Here is a 13,899-nt window from a genome sequence, read left to right on the forward strand (position 1 = left end):
AAAACTTACATCACTACAAAATGCAATTAAATCATGCCCTACCACTGTAACTAAACACAGAACATGTGTTTAGGGCAGTGGTTTCCAACATAGATGCCTGGACCCCTCAGAGGTTGTGACATTAATCTGACGGTTCATGGATTACATTAAAAAAAAAAACCCGAACATATTGTATTTGTTTGTTGTTTTCTGCATAGTTTTACCTCTTCAGGCCTAAAAGGGGAAACCACTCTCTCAACTCAGGAAGCCTGTGATGAGGGCTCGCATGTAGACAAGCTAAGGTCATAAGCAAAAAATGCCGGGCATCACTGGCATCAATTTCTTTACACACACCAGTTACGGAAGAATAAGATCTCACAGAAGCGCCATCCTCAGTCAAAATTTAGGATTTATTGAAATAAAAGTGTGTTGGCCTATTGAGACCATCCTTCGGAAATCAACAGTGAAGCCAGTCTGAGAAGTGGTGGTTTCCAACATTACAGGAACCTTCAGGGTGCCATCAGTTGAGCTGTAGGTCGTCTCCATTGAAACAAAATAACACAATTATCAGCCACTTTCTTTACACATTTACACGTGTAATGTAATATAATGCCCTATCAAGGTTTAGATATTGTTTTATGTATTTTTCCTTCACCAGTCACAAAGAGAAAGCTGATTTTTTTTCTTCTTGTTTTGCAACATGTGAATTGTTCACATGTCACACATCACAAAACTGCACTTTTCACTGCCCACTGTCACCTCCCCCTCCCCTCCACTATTGAAATATTAGCCTACACAAAATCACAAAAATAACAAAAATACAACAAATGTAGGTAGTGTAACTTGTGCTGTAAACTCCCTGACAGCCTTGAGTGACTGGTGCGTTTGAACGGCGGCCGGGAGGCGGAGGAGTGCGTCCAATGGCACGGCCGAGGAGGCGGGGTGTTAGTGAGAGAGAGGGGCGGGCTGCAGCAGCCAGCTGTTGGAAAGCAGCGCTCCTGAACCATCCGCTACTACTGCATCAGGTGAATATCTGTACATCAGCACAGGACCGGAGCACAACGCAAGGCTCCTTCCGATCGTTAACACATCTGTGCCTTTTCTTCTTCTTTTTTATTAGCAACTTTCCTCGTTTGACTGGTCTTGATCGAGTGGGTGAAACTCAAGAAGTAAACAGAGGAAAGGAGATCGAGGAACAGGTGAGGTTAGATGCTACGGTTTTGTTTGTTTTTTTTTAAGCATGTGGGTTTACTTTTTTAATATCTCGGTTTTAAAGGCAAATGAGCAAAGTTTCCTGAGGTTTCCTGTGCGGCAGGATTCACGGCACAGCTGTGAGTAAAGTAGCCTACCTGTTGCTGTGTTATTGAGAGCAGCCTATAGATGAGGCTATATTAGACAGGGATGCTTGGCAACTCGGGGACAGACAGGCTATTCTTAAACAGTCTATTTTGAATGACGTCAGCAATTTATTAGGCCTAATTATCCGCAAACATTTTTTGAGCTATGTATTTTTACAGTTTTTATTTTTAGCGCCGAATAGCTCGCTGCTCGACTTCAACAAGCATCTCAGCTCAGTTTGTTCCACATTTATTCTTTGTCACAAGTAGTAGCATAACTATACCCCCCCCCCCCCCGCTTTTGATTGCATCAGAGAAACATGAGCAGATAGATAGATAGATAGATAGATAGATAGATAGATAGATAGACAGACAGACAGATAGACAACCTGTTTCCCTTCCAATCATTTGACTGCTCAGTCTCATTCAAAATGTGCATTGATGAAACTGATGTTTTAAAGCGTATGAGATCATTGGCTGGAGTTGAGACTTTTTGCAGCCTCCCTTCAAAAGGCTCAAAGAGGTTTCCCTCCGTCAGCTGTCATAAAGGTGTGTCTCATCTTCACAGCTTTGTAGAGTCCGTTGAATCGAAAATCTTTTTTCTTCATGGAAAGATCAGATGTTCAGCTCATGCCTGCGTGTACTCTTGCTATTCTGGCTCTATCAAAAATATCAAGGCAATTCAATTATCTCCTGTTAAAATTAGACAAATATTTCCTCACCATTACTCTGCAAAGGCCCAGTGAGCACATGAACTCTCTGACCCTGAAGATGTGTCACACACACACACACACACACACACACACACACACACACACACACACACACACATTCATTTAACCTTAACCTTCAGCATAAAAGTGACATTGTTTAAGTTAAGATGCTAGCTGTGAATGGGCTGAGAAGAGTGATAAATATAATTAAGAAATGAACAGTTACACAACGGGTTTCCTCTTGGTGATACACATTTCTGTTTTGATTTGGATGGGTTTGACATTTTGCCCGTCACCCTTTTTCACTTGCGTTTGAGAGGTTTTATGTATTGGTTCATGCAAATGTGGTTAAAGTTTTCTATTTTCGGAGACAGTTTTGGGTCTGGTTTCACATTTGACCCTATTTACCCAACTTAGATGTAACTGAAATGGATAACACTCTGAACACAAAGCTGCAGAGATCAATATAGTGTAATGCAGCAATCGTAGTAGGTGCAGTTTCTCTTGTGATTGATTTTTATTGTATAATCAACCCATGACTGAATGAAAAGTATGAAAAATAATATATCACAGAAGTGGGGCAGTGGTGCAGAGACATACATCAGAGAGAATTATATAAAGTACTTTATATTTCCCCACTTGGGAAACTGATAACACCTACAGCAGTCTTTGATTAATTTTGCCATTATATTTAGACCGTTTAACAGCCAACACTGCAGATATGGACCTGTGTGATGCACAAAATGTGATCAGTTGTTCTATGAATCTGCCTTGCCGCCACAGAATAAGCCATTTGCTTGTTCGGCTAATATGCATACACGTGTTTATCGTGTTTTTGAAACATTTACAAGCCATCATGCTCTGAATGACTCATGGAAAGAAAACCATTGAAGCAGAACCCCCAATACTCAACAAATGGCCTACTTTTTTCCCTTCTCATTCATGCATACAGTTCACTGCAGCGAGAAAAACATCTAGTGCAATATATTCACAAATGTCATCACAACAACTGATCAAACCTATTAAAATTGTTTGTTGCTGATTAGACAGAAGCTCCCAGGGTATGTCAGAGAGCAGGGCTGCTGGCGCCTGCCATGTGTCTGTACTCAGTTTTTTCCACTGTCTGGCCTCTGGGAAGATGTCTGACAACGGTGGTGTCTTTCCCCATAGAAGCTACAAGACTCAGGGGCAAGTGTGTGTGTGTGTGCAATTATTGCACTATTACAGTACACACAGTGACTCTGTTTTGCATTCACATCTCATCATAGGACTTCTGGGACTAGTTGATGACATTTAGAGGTTTAAAAGAAAGAACAGTTTCCTCTTCTAATGTTCACCTTTCCTCAGAGGTCCATGAGTTGAGCCTAAAGATGAAAGGTCACAGGCAGTGGATAGTTCTACTTGTGAAGCATTCACAGACCTCAAATGGCAGTTGTTGTGTGGGAAAACATCCAGAATTAGCTGATGTGTGGGGCACAGTGCAGCTTTTCCTGCCTGTCTTGGCCTTTAGGCCTTCGACAAACCTACTAAACCACATAGAGTTCTATAGCTAAGTCTACACCATTTGGCTGGAGGTGTAGCTATATTTATCTAGCTAGTCATGTGTTCTAACAGAGCTGTCTGTGGTGGTGATAGTCGTCGTTTGGTTATATCTGAGAGGAGAGGAACTTTCTGAGATAAAGATCTTTCTGCCCTGTTTAGAACATATGTCCCACTTCCCTCTCTTCTCACCATTAACATGCCTTCATATGAGGTTAAATTGTCTCACTTCTTGTCCAAAAAAACAAAAAACAGAGCAGCTTGACTTTCTGTGACTTCAGATCTTTGTGGTGGATGAGTTATTCAGTAGACAGAATTATGCTGGTTTTTGTGGACCTTCACTTATAAGTAAGAGTTGTTTGTCTGCAGTGTGCTGTCTTACCGCAGAGGCAATGGCAACGATGCGTTTGTCTGCAGCTGTCGGTGTTGAAGTGTGTCTTGTCTCTGCAGCATATTCAGCGCAGTGGATATCACAGGACTTTATAAGGTAATAATGAGGGCAAAGAGGTGGATTCCTCCAGAAATGCCCCAGATGCCTGTGTGCCAAGCTTACATTGAGAGGCAGCGGGCACTTTAGGGGTCGTGGGAACACGGACGCCATATCCGCTCAGGCACCATCAGGAGGGACAGGGAACTAAATATAGACAAGTCCAATACATGTCTAGTATTAAGGGGAAAAACCAGTGAAAACTCCTTTGGGCTTTGGAGAAGTACTGTATGGTCAGGTCAGAGGAGTCGGACAAGTGGTAGTTGTTTGACTGATAGTGAGTGTAAAATGGAGCTAACTCGTACACAGTGCAAGTTAATATACGGACTTCATTTAACGCTGTATGGTTTTGCAGCAGAGTTGCTTTATGACTGTCTCCCATGATGCAAAGAGTGAATAAAAAATCCTCATTGCTATAGTGTCCAGCTGTATATGGTCCTTCAGGGGCAGGGACAGGAGCGGGGGTTTTCTAGACCAAGAAAAACAGATAAACACTTGGTGTGAGTTTCTGCAATGGACATTCTCAGGCTAACCGCAATCCATCCATGTCTTTGCCTTCTGCCCTTCCAAATCCTACTTTTTTTCTGACCTGGCTGTTCATGAGAGAGGAGTGGGTGGATTCTAGCATCAGCCATCTTTTAAAAACACACCGTTTTCTCTCTACTGTTTGGTTTCAGCTATTGCCTGCTGAACCTTTAAAAGGAGCTATCGACTGTATTTTTAACCCTGTCTCTTGGGGCTGCATGGTGCAGCCGAACACTGTGCTGCTGGCCCGGGGGTAACCCAGACTGTGGGGGTGTCAGACAGTGTGGACTGCTGGCCCGGCAAGGGCCGCTCTAACTTTAGACCGCATCGCCTCATGGTGGTAAAAATAAACACCCTACCCTTACCAAGGGGGAAGGGTCTTGAGTCACTTAAACCAAATGGATGACATTTTCCCACCAGAATTACATGAACTTGAAGAGAGGTATTATTGAACATTACCATTGTTACTGTGAAATGTAGACTCTCACTTTGATGACAGGTTCAGATTCTGTACACAATAATTAACCAAACATTTATGACATATTTTTCACCAAGCTTTTATTTTCATCGAACTACAGAAGGAATCGCTGTAAATATTAGTGCTTAACATCACATTTATTTAATGCTGGTCACTGCAGCCGTATTAATGTCAACAACACAAACGTATTGTTCTCTGCTACTATAACATTTTTATGTTTTCTGTTACAGGTGTCAGACTCACAGACGGCAGAAAAAATGGGAAGAAAGAAAATACAAATTTCTCGTATTCTGGACCAGAGGAATAGACAGGTGGGCGTGCATGCACTATTTCATTTACATTGAACAATTCAAACAAGAACACTTTTGATATACAACAATTGACATTTGTACAGTGGTAACTCATTAAATAAATGACTAGAGCTGCAGCAACTATTTTGACAATAGATTTGCTGCTGTTGTCTCTCTGTATCACTGTAAACCGAATATCTTTGGGTTTTAAACTGTTTGTTGGACACAACAAGACATTTATTTGTTTTTCTGTTTTCTGACACTTTATTGACGTCAGGATTAAGCAGTACTAGTAGTAGTCACATACCGTCGCATACAGCAGCATACTGTGTGTTTCATGCAAATGTCCAGGACATGCAATAGAAAGCAGGCTAGAGTACACGGATGCTGCAGTCATAGCTCAGTGTCCAGCAAAGAATTGGACGCACATAACACACAATACAATTTGTTTGAACTGATTTGGTAGTAAAGACAGAGTATCCTCTGCGTTGTGTAGCAGAGATTTAGCTCCTGCGGCTAATGTGTGTAGGAATTATCTTAATACTGCAAGATTGTGGAGGAAGTGTCACATTCTGATATCTGGAATAATGAGTGACTGCACACTTTTATAATAATATTTAATTTTACAATAATTGTGGCGTGCATGCCTTACTCTCTCACTAGCATATTGAGGGCCAAGTTGGAGTCAGATGGGTGTAAATGCAACACTGGGTGACTGTGAGACTTACTTTTTGAAAGTTAGAGTTTTCTTTTGCCGAAAGGGCACAAGTGAAACAATCACCCACTGGTGTAAATTTAATAAAATCTGAATCAGTGTAGAAGAACAAGAAAACTTATTTAACCATGTTCAGAGTGCTTGCAAATACTTGTTTGTTTCTCATACCTGATGTTCGTGACTTAATCTTTTTTGATGATAAGGTTTGTTTTTTTTATTCTTAGAGTTTTTCTTATCTGAATTGGGGTCTGAGGGTAGATATTGTTATTGCTGCAAAGATTGTAAAGTCTTCTGGGTCGATTTCATGCTATATAAATATACCTGACGGACAACACTGTTCGTGTTTGCAAATGATCAGTTGGGATTTCTGGCTCCAATTTGATTTATTGAAAATCATTCCTTCATGCGGCGGCAATGAGAAAAACAATATTCAAGCATCTTCATATCTCAGCTTTTTATATATAGTTTACTTGAGGCTTCAGACTTTAGCAGTAATAGTCTGGAATTAAGACTCAAACCTCTGTGTGCTTGTTCGTGCCACAGGTGACCTTCACCAAGCGTAAGTTTGGTCTGATGAAGAAGGCGTATGAGCTGAGTGTGCTGTGTGACTGTGAGATCGCCCTCATCATCTTCAACAGCACCAACCGTCTGTTCCAGTACGCCAGCACAGATATGGACAAAGTGCTGCTCAAGTACACAGAGTACAGCGAGCCACACGAGAGTCGCACCAACACAGACATACTGGAGGTACTGTCCCAGCTGCTATTAGAGAACATAACAGTGAAACAGTAATTCATTTTCTAAAAACATAGTGAATTATGTGAATTATACACATGAATTTTGGATGGCAACTTTTACAAAAAAAAATGGAAATTTATAGTATTATATTTTGGAATAAAACCCTCATACCTCTTTCTTGTTTTCTAAATTTTGATGCTATCACTGTGGGTAATTTTCCGTGTGCACTTTCTGTTCTGCATCAGACCCTGCGTAGGAAAGGCCTCGGTCTTGACGGCTCAGAGCTCGACAGTGAAGAGACCATGCAGGTGGCTGCAGACAAATATCCTCTCAGCGAAGGCATGGATCTCTCTGTGGCACGCCAGCGCTTCTATGTTAGTCCACACACGCACACAATTTCACCACATATACACAAAGACGAGCACAAAAACCCCAAAGAACACTAAGATGACCTGAGCTAAAACTGAAGAAAAGGATTTGAATAGGTTTTAGTGAATTAAAACGGCAGTTTCTTGTGATACTTGCAAAGTTGTAATGGTGATTCTGACTCAAAAATACCAAACATAATTTTACCCTGTAAATGTACATTTTTCCTGGCTTGTTGACAAGTGTTAGACCTGAACTCTTATGCTGCGATTGTGTGTGTATATTTTACTTCAGGCTCCATCACTGCTCTCACCAGAGACCCAGTTCCTGGTGTCTGCAGGCTGTGAAAACGGCTTCCCCAACTCCTCTGGATCCAGCATGTCATCCCACAGACCCCCGGTCTTTAAATCTATTAGCTCCAGACCCAGCTCTGCCAGCCCTGCTGCACCACACGCACACACTGCATTCATGTCTCCGCACTCAGGTGAGCTTCACCTGCCCCGTGAAACAGAATCTTTTTATTACCTCTGCCAAGGAGGTTGTTTTCTCCCGGGACTGTTTTTTTTGTCAGCAGCAGAACTGAACTGATATGCTCCAAACTTGGTGGGAGGATGGGTCATGGGCCAGGGAAGAACCCATTAGATTTTTGGGCAGATTCAGATAATTTACGATTAATTAAAAAAAATTTTCTCTGAAGTTTGCTGTATGTTGTTTGATAGTGGCCAATGGGAAGTGGCCTTATGCATGTTGACGATTGAGATATTATATTACTACATAAATACAGTATGTCATGGCCAGAAACTGCACTGAACCAAGTCTCATAGTTTCTTTGTTGTGTTTAATGTAGCTTTATAATACCAGTAATTAACCTCTCAGTGACTCTGTGTCATCACAAAATGAATTTACACAATTTGAAAAAATGTGACTCTTACCACAAAAAAAAAAAGAATAACTGACGTCAAGTTAACACACTCTCCGCTGAATGGAAAATACTATTTTGGTAATGTTTCACAGAATATTAAAATTTTTTTGCCATATGTTTGAAATACTGAGCAATGAACATTTTTCTGTCTTAAAACAGATGCAAAGCATTGGTGTGAAAATCCATGAAACACTCTCGGAAAAACACTCCCACTAAATGCTTGCTGTTAAATTCACATGTACTGTCAACTTTTTGTGCAGCTGGCTGTGAACTCACAGGAAGTGTGTGTGTGTGTGTGCGTGTGTGTGTGTGTGTGTGCGTGTGTGTGTGTGTGTGTGTGTGTGTGTGTGTGTGTGTGTGCTCTAATCCACACATGCAGTCAGCCTGTTTTGTGAAACTGGCCCTCCACCAGTGTAACAGCGGCTGTAACCAGTTCTGTGGTTTCTGTACAGAATGTATCACACCTGCCAGTCATGTCGGCCTCTTCTACAGTCTTTCACTATTTGGACACTCTATGATGTCATTGACAGTTGTGGTGTTTTTAAAAGTATTAATTCTTTTATCCTAATAAAAGACACAGGTTTTTGGTTTACAATCAGTCCCAAATAGGTCAGGTCTGCAGTACATCATGCTTTATTACAATAACTTGTACATGATGGCTGCACATTGTTTCATAAAGATCAAGTACTGATTCAGTGGTCAAACCAAAAGAAGAAGTTCATTTCTATCACACTTACAAACAGAGGGAGGTGAAGAATGTGCTTGAAAAATAAATTATTCTTCTGTGAGTGAAACAAACTCACATCTCTTTTCACTTCCTGCTCCTGTCTTTCACTGTGTAGGTATTGGCTACTCCGTCTTCTCCCACGGCAACCTGAATCGCACTCTGGACATGAAAAGCCCTCCTCCTCTGAACCTGGGCAGTGAGAACCTGCGAGGAGATGCTGCTAATCAGGCCATGGGTGCCACACGTGCTAACCACAACTCTGCTGTAAATAGCTCTTACTATCCAGTGTGATCAAATAGGTGTCACTGAATTTAACACATACTGTACATGGAACTGCTTCTTTAGCTTGGGGCTCTTTTTAAAAACTTCAGTGAAATACCAATACATGCAAATTGTTTTGCAAACTTGAAAAAGCAGTTTCACAGTTTTTTTTTTTTTCTCACACACTCACACCTTTAGCAATTTAAAAGTTTTATATAGTATGTTAACAGCGATGTCTATGTATTGCCACAAACTTTGCTACAAAAAAGATTTTCAGTTTGACTGTTTTCTCTTTGCCTGTCCATCAGAGGGGTCTCTTGTACCAGGGTCTGCACAGCAGCAGCTCCATGGTAGCCATGGGCAAGGCGGGGCTGTTGGGCCACAGCCTGGGAGGCTACGGCCTTCCCTCCCCTGGAGCCTCTGGTACGTTTGCAGATGAGATGATCCTTTAAAGGAACAGCCTGGAATATTCAGAAAAAGGCTTATTTGCTTTCTTTGATTGAGTCCACTAACAAGCTGCCAGTTAGCTTAGCTTAGCATGAAGGAACAGGGGGAAACAGCTAGCCTGGCTGTGTCCTGAAGATAAAAAAATCCACCTATAAGCACCACTAAAGCACTCTAATTAACAGGTTGTGTCAAGTTAGCCAGGTTAGCTGTTTCCCCATTTCTTGCCTGTCATTATGCTAAGCTAAATAAGCTATCTGGCTGCGGGCAGTAGCTTCATACTTACAGTATTGGACAGTGGTTAATGATTCTCATCCAGCTCTCAGCAAGAAAACAAAAATATGTCTGAAAATGTTGCACTATTCCTTTTAGGTGAAGCTAATATATCCTTTCATTCAATGATGCCGGTGGACATCTTTTGTCTCATATGGAAGTATTTATATCCTGTCTTTTCTTTTTCCAGAGTACAGCCAGCCCGGTTTTTATCACTCTGTTAGTCTACAACGAGCAGCAGTGAACCCCTGGCAAGCAGCACAGCCGCCTCAGGAACCCCATGGGCCTCATATAAGTCCAGGGTAAGCAAATTAATGTGTGATATGGTTCCACAGTGTGGATGAAATATGGAATCATCGATCAGACAGGTGAATCTGTACAATGTTCTTCGCTGCCACAATGTTGTTTTATTCACTGCTGCTGTGCAACATTTTGATCAATCAGATCGTTGTCAGGCACAAAACATCATATGTACAGTGCATATCTCAAAATGATGACAACCACCAGCCCGAGGCAACCATAGGATATATGTATATTCAGAAAATAATCAAGTAATTATCAACATCAGGCGTCAAGAGTTTGAGTGTAAACAATATGATAAAGACTCAAACAGACAAATGGAGAAAGAAAAAAAAGAAAGCATAGAAAAACAAGAAATGGAGTTTAAAAAAATTTATAAAATTAGAATAAAATATGAAAAAAAGAACAAGAAATAAATGCTGTTAAAGATTACATAATATTAATATTAATAGTAATCCCTAAATAAAAATAAATATACAAATGATAAATAAAAATATAATAGTGTGGAAAACTGTGTGTTCGGTTGTGTTAAAGTGATACTTTCACTGTATTTTTAGGTTATTCATTAATTATTAAATCACACATTCATGTATGTTCTTGCGTTGCATTTGGTGCCTCTACTACTTTATATCGTTTATTGTTGTTTATATGTAGAGATTAGAAATATCCTTGTTGAAATTGGCAAATTAATTCCAAATGGCCCGTCCACAAACAGTGTTTTTTTATTTAAACGGCATAAAATTCTGATCTAGTTACACCCTAATGGACTTCAAATATATTTGCAGAATTGATGTTTGTTCAAACTTTTTCTTTTTCATTTTCTTTTGTCTTTCCTCTTGTTGTTTCCAGGATGTCCAGCGGAGGGTGCTCCTTCCCCTCTCAGTCTTGCTCCTCAACCTCTCCACATCTGCCCTCCCTGAACCTCAGCATCAAATCAGAGCGTAGCTCTCCTGAGCACATGTCCTCGCCCACCTCTCCTCCTATACACCACCTCAGGCAGCACTCTCCAATGAGCGACCTTGATTCGGCTTGCCATACCCCTCCAGAAACCCGACCAGCCAATGAGACGAAGGAGTTTCCCAAAACTGGCTACCCACAAGACGAAAAGGAAGGAGGGCAGCCACTCAGGCAGTTAGACATGAGTGACGGCTGGCAGAGATAGCTGGCTGCTGCAATCTACCAGCATCTGTCATTCAATCAGCTATCCACCTTCAAAACCAGTGCTATATTACACACACACACACACACACACACACACACACACACACAAACACACACACACACACACAAAAGATAGAGAGACAGGGTCGATTTGTCCCCATCATCCCAGAGAGGAATACCTCTCTTTGTCTTCTCATACAGAGCTGGTCTCTCCTGGGCGAATTTTTCTCTGCATCACTTGATTGACCCCGTGAGGAGATAGATGCATACAGACATTTGCTTTTTGTTTGGTTAGGTTTAGTTTTCTGTGTGGACATAATGTGAATCAAAAAAATACAATTTGAAATGTGTTTGTTTTTATCTGTGACTTTGTTGAAGTTAGCTACAGCAGCACAGTGGGACCAACTGAATTTCTCCAAAAGTGTAAAATGCGTCTACGAACATATTTGGCTTTCAAAGCGGCCTTCGGTGTTTAACCTAGGTTTGGTTTTAAAATTGGAAAATAGCTGTAAAATTACACTCAACTGTCTTTGTATAGATGTTACAGTGAAAAGCAGGTGGGAATGGAAAATGACTCTTAGCCTCTATGTACAGTAAACATTTGCAGCTTGTGTCCCTTTTGTTTGAAATAGTGAAATGTGCCTGGACATTAGGACATCTTAAAGGTGAGGTGCATTTTTTATTTTAAAGTTTGTTTTAAAACAATACTGACATGCCCATATGTGCACTGAAAGTGTTTTTGGTCACTGTAATTGGTCCCGATTTCCATACTGGCTGTAAAAAGAACCCTTCATAATGCAGTTCTATTTTAAGAGTTAAAGCTATGCTTTTAAGCTATTTTTACAGTTTTGTGCTAAAAATACTGTCTAGAATGAATTTTCATACAAAACCAAGATTGTTGATTTTCCCCCTCTATCTCTGGAGTCATATTAAGAGAGGATCAATGACAGATACCAAAACCTGTTTCAATGCACATATGGACATGTATGCATAGACTTGAAAAAAAGTGAACCTATTCTTTAAAAATCTGGGCATCAGTGGATCTCAGGAATTTGGATGATTGTTTCCTTAGAAAGTTAAAAAAAAATGTATCTCTTTCCATGTTTGTTTGTAAGACTTTAATTGTGGATAAGCTAAATTTTAATTATTTTATTCTTACAAATAATCATAGTTTCCTCTTTTTAATTTGTCAACCAAATTTATGGCAATCTACTTCAAATAAAGACCAAATGGTTTAAGTATTGTCCCTATGGATTGCAATCAAATACTGCAACACCCAAAGATGTATGTATTTCTCTATAGCAGGTCTAATTTGATTTAAATAATATAGAAATGGCATCAATTCCTTTTTTTGAAGGGCTTAATTTAGTAAGTACAAATTGATATTTATATATGAGACACTGTGTGATGAATGAGTCTAATTATTTATAGAATATTTCATTAAAAAAATCCCACAAATAACTTTTTTTATTGAGGGATATTTGGTTTTCAGTATAGGCTATAGGTACATATATGGACATCTGTGTGTTTTAGTTTAGCATATTCAACTTTTGTTCTGCAAATAAAATATACTCAGAATTCGGGTTGGGGTGAATTTACCCGTCTTGTCCACCAGGGGTCATCTTCTTTTACAACATTTGGATTTGAATGAGAGGTTGCAGAGCAGAGAGGACCAGCCTTAACTATTGGTGATTAATCATCAGATGAATCTGTATGACAAGACCCAGGTTCAGTGGTTCACCCTGAAGACATTTAACAAATAGATGAAGACAAACTCTGCAGAGATTCAGTGAGCCGGTCGGTGGAGGGCTTCAAGTTCAAGTGCTGCTGTGGAATTAGCTCTTTTTTTCTTTTTTTAAAAAAAAATGCAGTTATGTGGATTAATATCAGCATGAAAAACCAAGTTATCAGTATTCTGATGTTTTGGATTTAGTTTTTATATGTTTGCTGAATGCTTCACTAACAGAACAGAGACAGATTTTTATTTGACATTTGTTGTGTTTCCTTTTAAATAAAATGGTTTGATTTGTATGTTTGCTTGGGCCTGTTTTTTTTTCTACAAAAGACATTTAGTTTATTATCTTTCTTTTGAGAGTCTTTTCATGTACATTCAGTCCAAAGACAGATAAAATGGTGTCCGGTGTGTAGCTATCAAGCTTTCATGTGCCCATTTATTTAGTCTTATTCACCTCCGTTCCATCTTTTCAACACACACACACTCCCTCATTATCATGTCTGGCCCCTGTCAGGCAGCTCACCACGCAGCCACCAAACGAGAGGAACAAGAATGGACTACTTAAAAGCCTGGAAACCTTTATGTCTTCAAAAAATACATTCAGTGTAAAAAGGCTCATTTCCACAGCTGGCTGTCTCACAATAACTATGCCTGAACATTTTCTTACGCTACCCCTATGGAGCAGTTGCCTTTCTTTCCATTTTAACTAAAAGCAGAGTCGAGCCCCGGTCCATCTCTGTCGTCTCTCCTCCCTAAATGAAAAGAGACTCTCACTGGGGTCATGTCTGGTCTGTTCCCCTGAGACAAGGCCAGGCCCAGTCTGTAGGGCATGTCTGGGTCCTGCACACACACACGCACACACGCACACACACACACACACACACACACACACACACACAGACGTTTCCA

The 13,899-nt window shown here is 40.3% G+C and overlaps 1 protein-coding gene across 2 annotated transcripts; it reads left to right on the top strand.

Annotated features, from left to right (window-relative positions):
* The first annotated feature begins 830 nt into the window (after positions 1-830).
* mef2b (myocyte enhancer factor 2b) lies at positions 831-13,286 on the top strand. Of its 2 annotated transcripts, XM_087173446.1 has the most exons (10): positions 831-1,004; positions 1,100-1,178; positions 5,289-5,369; positions 6,607-6,810; positions 7,047-7,175; positions 7,462-7,651; positions 8,932-9,080; positions 9,386-9,500; positions 9,985-10,096; positions 10,944-13,286. In XM_087173446.1, the coding sequence occupies exons 3-10, from the start codon at positions 5,316-5,318 to the stop codon at positions 11,254-11,256; spliced, it is 1,266 nt and encodes a 421-aa protein (XP_087029572.1). In that variant the 5' UTR covers positions 831-1,004; positions 1,100-1,178; positions 5,289-5,315; the 3' UTR covers positions 11,257-13,286. The 2 variants fall into 2 exon arrangements, with proteins under 2 accessions (XP_087029572.1, XP_023259909.1); XM_023404141.2 differs by lacking the exon at positions 831-1,004 and having other exon boundaries at positions 1,011-1,178.
* The last annotated feature ends 613 nt before the right edge of the window (positions 13,287-13,899 follow it).

Source organism: Seriola lalandi, unplaced genomic scaffold (genome assembly GCF_002814215.2).
Source record: "Seriola lalandi dorsalis isolate HSWRI2012SDOR001 ecotype SW California unplaced genomic scaffold, Sedor1 jcf7180002054224, whole genome shotgun sequence".
NCBI classification, from domain to species: Eukaryota; Metazoa; Chordata; class Actinopteri; order Carangiformes; family Carangidae; genus Seriola; species Seriola lalandi.

Excerpts from the sequence above, each read along its gene's own strand:
- mef2b (XM_087173446.1), top strand. The coding sequence starts at position 5,316 with ATGGGAAGAAAGAAAATACAAATTTCTCGTATTCTGGACCAGAGGAAT. Across the intron at positions 7,176-7,461 it reads TGGCACGCCAGCGCTTCTAT|GCTCCATCACTGCTCTCACC; the intron begins GTTAGTCCACAC and ends ATTTTACTTCAG. Across the intron at positions 9,501-9,984 it reads TCCCTCCCCTGGAGCCTCTG|AGTACAGCCAGCCCGGTTTT; the intron begins GTACGTTTGCAG and ends TTCTTTTTCCAG.